Raw genomic sequence first — 8,127 nt, forward strand, 5'->3', positions numbered from 1 at the left:
GCAGATCAACTTGAAGACAACAGTCTCTCTGGTCATATCTTCTTTGTGGCATATTGATCTTGATGACAGCTAAGGAGTGGTATTATTTGAGATGCAGGTAGATTACCCTGACAAGAGTAAATAAAGAGACAAAAAAGAGTGGAAAAACTAAGCTCTTGTCAAGTTAATGTCAGGCTACTCTGGTACTATTGGCAAAATGTTGGACTGCAAATCACAGAATATACATGCACAGAAAATGTGCACTATAGTGTATTTAGTATAATGTGATTTAAAGGAGAAGGAATATTATACGACATGTGGGTGGCCTTGACGATGTCATCTACAACCATGCGAATAATATTATTCTTTTTAAATGTGGTTGCTATTTAATGTGGTTGTTATTTAATTAGGTATTTTACAATAAGAAAAAGGTAGCTTATGACATACGTTTTCTGAGGAAATATGGCACATAGAGTACATGGTAAATCAGCATTCATGTTATAAACAAAAACAAAAGGAAAAATGGGAGCGATGACCTTCGATCTTTTAACATTTTAAGCGTGACAAGATATTCATAATTCCACCTCATTAACGACAATAAAAGTCACACATACGTTTCATTTATAAATGTAGCAGAAATGCATAAACAGGAAAAGCGAGGGTGTCTGGAAAAGTTTCCATGCTTCTGTACGACATAATCAGCGCTTCGCAATAAATTGAAAACTGGTCGATCTGCACGCAGCTAATGCCACGTAAATCAACCGTACGCGTGTCAGACACTACATTTCCCAGACACCCCCTAGAGGCGCTTTCTTAGATATCCCAGAAGTCTATTCGATATCCTTTCTCAGAGAAGGTCGCACGTCGCAGAAGCTAGTGGACAAGAACTGTGGGTCGAAACTTCATTGTAGCTCAATATGCTTGGCCAGGCTGTTCGGCGATTTACCACTTCTGCGGTCCGTGGAAGCCACTATGCAGAAGGACCAGGAAAGGTAAACCCGAAAAAATAGGTGTATTTAGGAAACTCTTTGTAGATAGCTAACCAGCTAGCTTGGCCTACTCTCTTGTCTGAAGCCTGCATCTGGAGGTCGTCTGGGATAACATAACTAGCTCGTTAGCTACTTACCTATACAAGCATAATGTGTCTAGCATGGTCCAGTAGATAAGTAGCAACTCGGTTAATTGTTATCATTTGTTGTAATTTAATTATACTGTTTTCAAAACCGTTGTCGTTCGTATTCAACGCGAATTGAATTATTGTTCGCTAACGAACGTATTGTAGTTAGCAAGCTAGCTGACGTTACGTGTGGTGTAACATTATGAATGACTTATGGAATATTTCAAACATATAGCGTAGGACTGAAATTTGGAACAGCCTGAGACAACAAAATGTCTTAATCTTAATCTGAGCTGCTGTCAGTGTATCGGGCAGACGGTTAACCAGCAAACGTGCACTTCCTTCCGTGAGCTGAAGCCTGCGGGACGCAGCACGTAAGACACGCACCACTTAAATATTTGAAAGCGTTACCTGAACAGCTTGACGATCGTTAGCTGGCTACGTGCGGAACCGGGCCAAAAGTTGCATGACCTTCTCAGCTAGAAGAAGTTATTGAAACGTCGTTGTAGCTAGATAACTTAACTAGCTGACTGTCTGCCCACTGTAAAATGTCATAACTGTGCATAGGTAATGCAGCTTTCCGAAATTAGCGAACTAATGTTGAGGTTGCTTGTAAATTATTAGCTACTAAGCTAGTTTATAGTCATGTTATTTTTGATTAATTTCGTGTATATACATTATATATATATATATATATATATATATATATATATATATATATAGAGAGAGAGAGAGAGGGGGGGGGGGGGGGGGGGGGGGGGGAGAGTGAATATTCATATGTAATGTTGTAAAGTGTCAGCGAGTAGTGGCAAAATGGGTCCAATCTCATGCAATTCCCGTACCCAAGTAACGAGAAGAAATTGACTCCTTACGTGAGCATAGGTGACTGTTGCATATAGGTGATTGTTTAGTGGCAGTATTTACCATTGTCCGTTAATTCTGGGCTTTTGTAAGTATCAGTGTTCCTGTTACCACTGGATACCATATATTGGCTTGAACCTTTTTGGTACAGCCCCAAGTCCAATTATTGGTGTTACGGGATGATAGAAATGGTCATTACAGGGTTCACAAAGCCTCATTTTCCAGCCCCAGTTCGACTGTCTGAATTGGAAAAACAACTTCCTGGCTGTCATTCAGTGTCAGTGACTGCTATGGTGACGTTCTCAGTGTTTGCACAATCCTTGAAAATTCTTGAATTTTCATCCAGGAAAAATGACAGGAAGAGGCCAATATGTAAAAAATAATAAAGCTTAGTCCTCTTCCCTTTCTTCTTCCCTTGTAAAGTCATGGTAAATTGCCAAAAATCCACTGCTCTATGCCCATCTTTCCTCCTATCTCACTGTCTTGGTGTCATTTAGCATCAAGTGTAGCAATGTCTTTGTGTTATTACTTTTGACAAATTGGCTAGCTTTCTGGCTTTTACATTAAGTCAACCACCAACTGTAAGCTGCGACTGATATTGGCTGCCAAGGAAATCCACAAGTTCAAAGTATTTCAAAAGTAATCTCTCAAAGTTTTTTACCCTGCCATTCCCTGTTCAGAGTAGTCCATTTTCACAGGAATAGGATTTTTGCTGCTAAATATATAAACATATATATATAATATATAAATATTGAAAATCTTTCGTTCAAACTTAATTTAAAAAAAACTCTGGTTTGATTTGTAAACTTGAATTCTGAAGCCAAGAATGTTAGAACTGTTAGACTAATGCAGTCTGTGCCCTCCAGAACCTGCCATTCTCTGTTGACAACAAGTGGAGGCTGCTGGGAATGATGGTGGTGTTCTTCGGCAGTGGCTTTGCTTTCCCCTTCATTGTCGTCAGACACCAGCTCTTGAAGAAGTGAAGCGTCGACGCCCCTCACGACTTAACCAGGTGGGGATCTTGTCCCAAAAAGGCCTTTTCCCGCCTGTTTTACCTGTAGCACATCTCTGCCATGGTGTTAAAGAATACAGGATTTAGCGCCTTTCCTGTGACACGTTGGTTTGAAAAGACCTGAGTAAAGGCCAGGGTTATGTCAGTGCATGAGAAATATAGTGACAGTGTCGGTGCCGTTCTGGATTAGTTTTCTTGACAGGCCATTGAGATAAGAGACAGCATTGTCATTGTAATGTGACCGTTTATTGCCAGCTCTGATGAATATAAAAAAAGAAAAAGAAAAGGACCCAGTTTGCTTTTCAGTCATAGCTGGTGTCCTTATCTTTCACATTGGTGCTGTCCGGAAAATGAAAATTCCCTGAGCAGATTGATAATACTGCTGTCTTGCTGTTCTGTATTGAATCAGAGTTATGATCATGTTTGACTTCTTTCTCCACAGGTCTGCTTCATGGTGGAATATATTTAATCTGCTGAACTCTCTTCATAACGAAGAATGGGGATCCCTTCATTGTCTTTGTAAATAAAATGAATCTAAACAGACTTTGAAACGTTTCTTTTTTAAGGGCAGATTCCCAGTAATAAAAGATTTAATAATGGATTGGCATGGATTTTGTGAGGTGGTAGTATTACAATAAAATGTAATTTTTAAGTATCACACCTTTTTACGATCTATATGTTTCATGATATAGTCACAAAGAAGTTGTATTCATTCTATCATATAACGTTTCCCATGATCCTCAATTTTGATCATGTAAAGTGATGAAAGCCCACTGTATTTGAAAGGTCATTGACTAGTGAATTTAATTAATCCATTTGTAGAGGTTTCTCTCTAGCCTGGTGTCCTTTACAATCTGGCCTAATACTGGCAGTGTAAAAAATAGGCTAGCTTGCTGGGTAGAGCCCAAGACCTTTACCAAAAAGTCAGAGGTGACAGATATCTACTGCCAAGAGCATCCTCCACTATAATGGCAACAATAAAGTTTTTAAAATCACACATTTAGCCTTTAAACCGATTTGAAAAGTCACAATATGAATTAAACAGTGAAAGTAAATGCCCCTGTATCAGCGTATGAGTATAGGCTAGTACAAATGATAAACCACAAATTGGATGGGAACAAGTGGCACTTTTCAAACGCTGCACGACACTCACAGGAGAGTGAAGGCTGTCTTTAATGGATCCAAGCATAACACAAGCATATCAACCAGAGCATACACAAAGAGACAATTATCTGTGTTTACAGCCTCCCCCGTGAGAAATGACTTCGGTCTCAGATGTGTTTCTGAATGCATTCATGAAGTGATAATTGTTGTACGTGGAAACTGCTCAGTAAGCCATCTCTATGGGGGGTCCTGTGATTCCAGAGAAACCTATCGGGCGTGCAGCTGCTTGGAGCTTGCATGTGGTAGTGTTGACACGTTTCATTGCAATGTTCATTAGAGCTCATTGTGGCCCTGAATGAATTATTTATACACTCGTGGGGACAACTGTTAACACCAAGCCACCGCCCCCCCCCCCCCCCGCCCCAGGAATAAGCAATATACGTATTCATATAGAATAATGTATCATCATCACTATTAAGGCAATAAACATCACCATGGGCTCAACACAATTAACTTCGTGCTGGTAACTTTGGGCAGAAAATTTATGTGTTTCTGGTTATCTGTTATGAGTGCAAAAAAGGGCAATTTGTATTACAGCATCACATGTTCCACTCCAGGTAACTAAACTGTTAACTAATCAGTTAGTCCAGAATCAGTCAATTAAAATGTTTATTTGAAGTGTTAAACATTTGTGCTGTCACACAAGAAAATGAGTAATTACCAACCATTAAACTGAAACTTAATAGGAACAGTAATAATCAACTTTATATGTGACTTTGAATAAATTGGTTTCCACATCTGAAGTAAAACCACCTCAGTGTAATTGTGTTTTTGCATACCTACAGTATCCCTCCTGGTTTAATAAGGTAATGAAAAGCGGATTGAAGCTTTGCAAACTTATTAAGTGGCTAAATAGGATGTCGATTTGAATGCAAGACATGAACAAAAGAGTCCAGTCCTATCCGGCCTGAAAGTATTACAGATAGTTATTGTTTTCATTCTGTATGCCTCAGCACAGCAGTCGAACTTCATTGAAAAATCCATTTCAGTTCAATTAACCTTCTAGTGCTGGTGGCTATAAATATTTGAGAACAAAATAATAAGAGAAAGTACGGGAGAGAAAGTGACAGGGTAATATTCCAAAAGTAAAGGATTTTCATTAGCTTCTTTGCCTGTTTCCCCTCAAGTGTTTTCAGGGATACGGTGCCGGCGTTGTTTTTCAGCAGCGGTTGCTGGTGCAGCAGCTTTGAGGAGAAAGCTTTTCAGCGGGACGGGAACGAGGGAGGTCGTAAGGAAGAGAAACTGCCTCGTGGACAACGTCACTAAATCTCCAGGTCCTTTCAGACCTAATAAAACCGACGCTGGCTTTGCGCTTTGTGTTTTCCTGCATTCATAATGACTTGTATTTTTTACTGACCGCCTCAGGATTCTACACAGAACAGTGGAACAGGTGGACCATCATGAGATGTTAAATGGGGCCACGGAGCGGGGTCAGATATTTTAAAGTTCTGTTTGTGTGTGTGTGTGTCCTCCAATGATAACAGTGTTTATTACACAGCCCCCAAGGGCGTGTTTGCAGGCCCGAGGGTTGTGTTTAGCTTTTTGCTGGCAAGCAATTGGACAGCTTCCTACATGGTGAGTTACAGCAAGGCTTGCTGGGAGCACTCCGCTCGCTAGGGTTGGCTCTGCTTCATGTTGCTTTCCAGCAAGCAGTCCCATTAGTCAAGTGCATCATGTCCATTGCCACTGTTGTTATATCTGAGGGGGACATCACAAACTAATTGGAAAAGCCTGTAAGCACAAGGGAGTGTCTTTTATGTTAAAGAAATTATATTGCAATGAGCTGTTATGTAAACAACCAGGGTCTCCTCTGGATGTTTCAGAGCCAGCACTGTACTGTGACTCCTCCACCACACAACAAAGACTAGATTCTCAGTCTCATACTGTGCAGATGAATGATTCCCTTTTGTAAATCCAAGGTTTTCACATAACAGTAATATTGACTGCAGATATTGCACATGGCATCTCTCTATGATCTCAGATTTTACAGTGAAGGGAACTGGATGACTCATTTTATAAAAACCCCCAATGCACAGCACTCACCTGGGTGACAAATGGCAGCCATTCTGCACCATATGTCTTACCACACATCAGCTACAGAGGAAGAGAGATGTATTTATTTGGTTAACTTGGAGGTGCTGAAGTGGCTCTGTATTGGAGTATTTGAGAATTTCAAAGAATGCCCTTCGCAAAGTACCATAGGATCTGTAATGACTATGGTGAGCCACATATTTGGTTTAATATCTCATCCAAAAGATGGCATTCCCTACAGTAGAATATCCCTATCACTGTATTTGAGCATTTTCTTTCTTGGTCCAAAGGGAAGACTGCCCCCTACTGCCCCACTAAAACCAAGGTAAGGAATGCGCAAGGAGTCTTTCAGTTAAATCCCTGATATTTTGACTGCCTTCCTCTCATGGTTCTGATGATGTGCCCAAATGGCAACCCTGGAGTACTTTTTTATGTGGAATAGGGAGGGTAAGGAGCCAGAGGCCGTTAGCTGATTCCGGATCAGCACTTGGGAGCGTCCACTTGTCCACCCAGACAGCCAAACTGCTCAGTGTTCATACAAACAGTCATCATTTGCTGCTGTAGTGCCTTTGATATATCACCACGGGGTTGAAATATGGAGATGCAAATGAAGTTAACTGAGGTACAGTATCTCGCTCCCACTTTCAGAAATCTGCTGCAGGATAGAATAGAACTGGAATGAAATTGACAATGACAGTCAGTCTGGAGTCAACACGGGGGCAGGGGATTTTAAAACAGAAGAAGCGTGGGTACAGGGGAGACAGGGAGACAGAGTGTGCAGGGCTGTCTGAGTGAACAGTGAAAATAGCTGCCACCCCAGAGTGGTTCCGATAAATAGTGGATGTAGCAGGAAACATGGGCCACCTCTGAGCTTTAATGTCCCTGCAGGGGAAGGTCACACCAAGGGCACTTGTGTTGGATAGATACCCTGGTAGCAACCGTGTGATTAAGATAAGGACAGGGGCTGTTGGCAGCCTTTACAATATGTGAACTGGGATGTTCATCACCAGACAAAAAGGTGCTGCTTTCAATTGAGGACTACAGTTTGCAGGACCGCTATCACTATCAAAGCAGGTGATTGGCATTAATGTAGGAGCAGGTAAGGAAGTAAAGGTGAAACTTAGATTTTTTTTTTCCCTCAACAGCTGTGTATCTATGGATCACAATGTTTGTGGATGACACATGCAGGCCAGCATGGTGATCTCAGAAATCCATAGCCACAAAATTGTGTAAAACGGTGTGCTTTAACAAATGCTGAGCACTGTGTGTGAGGGTTGGATGAGAGAGAAGGAGAGAGTAAAGCTGAACTTTTAACTAAATGAAAATGTGCTGAAAAGTGACATAAATAGGACACCATGATACTTTGTTCTTTATTGCATTGCAAGTACAAAGTGCCTCCCACTGGCATCAAATGTATATATTATAAAAAGGAAGAAGAAACCTTGAGCAGCGTGTCTATTACCACCTGGAGGGTTTGTGAATAACACCTACTTATTCTATATTCTTTCAAAAGAACCTGAAGCCCAATAACCTTATGAAGGTCACTGATTGTCACTTAATTTGCTCATAGCTTCCTGAATGCAATAACTGAGCATGTTTCTCTTCCATTCCTCTGGGAACATACAAGAAAGAGACCGCCTAGAAGCACAATTAAAACCTAAATCACATTCATCGCCTCTTATTCTAGCTCAAAAGGTACATGCATGCACACACACATTCAATTGCTTTGGCGTACAATTGTACAAGAGAGACTTTACTTGAGGAAAAACAGAGGGAGAGTACAGTTGCAGATATTATGGAGAGTGCCAAACTGTGTAAGTATATAGTGCGTGTTTTTTTCTACTTCCTATTGTGCTTGAAGTCACTCTGGATAAGAGTGTCTGCTAAATGCATATAATGTAATGTAATGTACCAAGCTGTCAGGGTGCTGGTTGATACACCAGACATCAAAAACCAAAAACAA

At 40.7% G+C, this 8,127-nt stretch overlaps 1 protein-coding gene across 1 annotated transcript; it reads left to right on the forward strand.

Annotated features, from left to right (window-relative positions):
• The first annotated feature begins 813 nt into the window (after positions 1-813).
• LOC118776827 (cytochrome c oxidase subunit 7C, mitochondrial) lies at positions 814-3,524 on the forward strand. The gene is made up of 3 exons (XM_036527417.1): positions 814-971; positions 2,824-2,969; positions 3,412-3,524. The coding sequence occupies exons 1-2, from the start codon at positions 897-899 to the stop codon at positions 2,938-2,940; spliced, it is 192 nt and encodes a 63-aa protein (XP_036383310.1). The 5' UTR covers positions 814-896; the 3' UTR covers positions 2,941-2,969; positions 3,412-3,524.
• The last annotated feature ends 4,603 nt before the right edge of the window (positions 3,525-8,127 follow it).

Source organism: Megalops cyprinoides, chromosome 4 (genome assembly GCF_013368585.1).
Source record: "Megalops cyprinoides isolate fMegCyp1 chromosome 4, fMegCyp1.pri, whole genome shotgun sequence".
NCBI lineage: Eukaryota > Metazoa > Chordata > Actinopteri > Elopiformes > Megalopidae > Megalops > Megalops cyprinoides.

Excerpts from the sequence above, each read along its gene's own strand:
- LOC118776827 (XM_036527417.1), top strand. The coding sequence starts at position 897 with ATGCTTGGCCAGGCTGTTCGGCGATTTACCACTTCTGCGGTCCGTGGA. Across the intron at positions 972-2,823 it reads ATGCAGAAGGACCAGGAAAG|AACCTGCCATTCTCTGTTGA; the intron begins GTAAACCCGAAA and ends TGTGCCCTCCAG.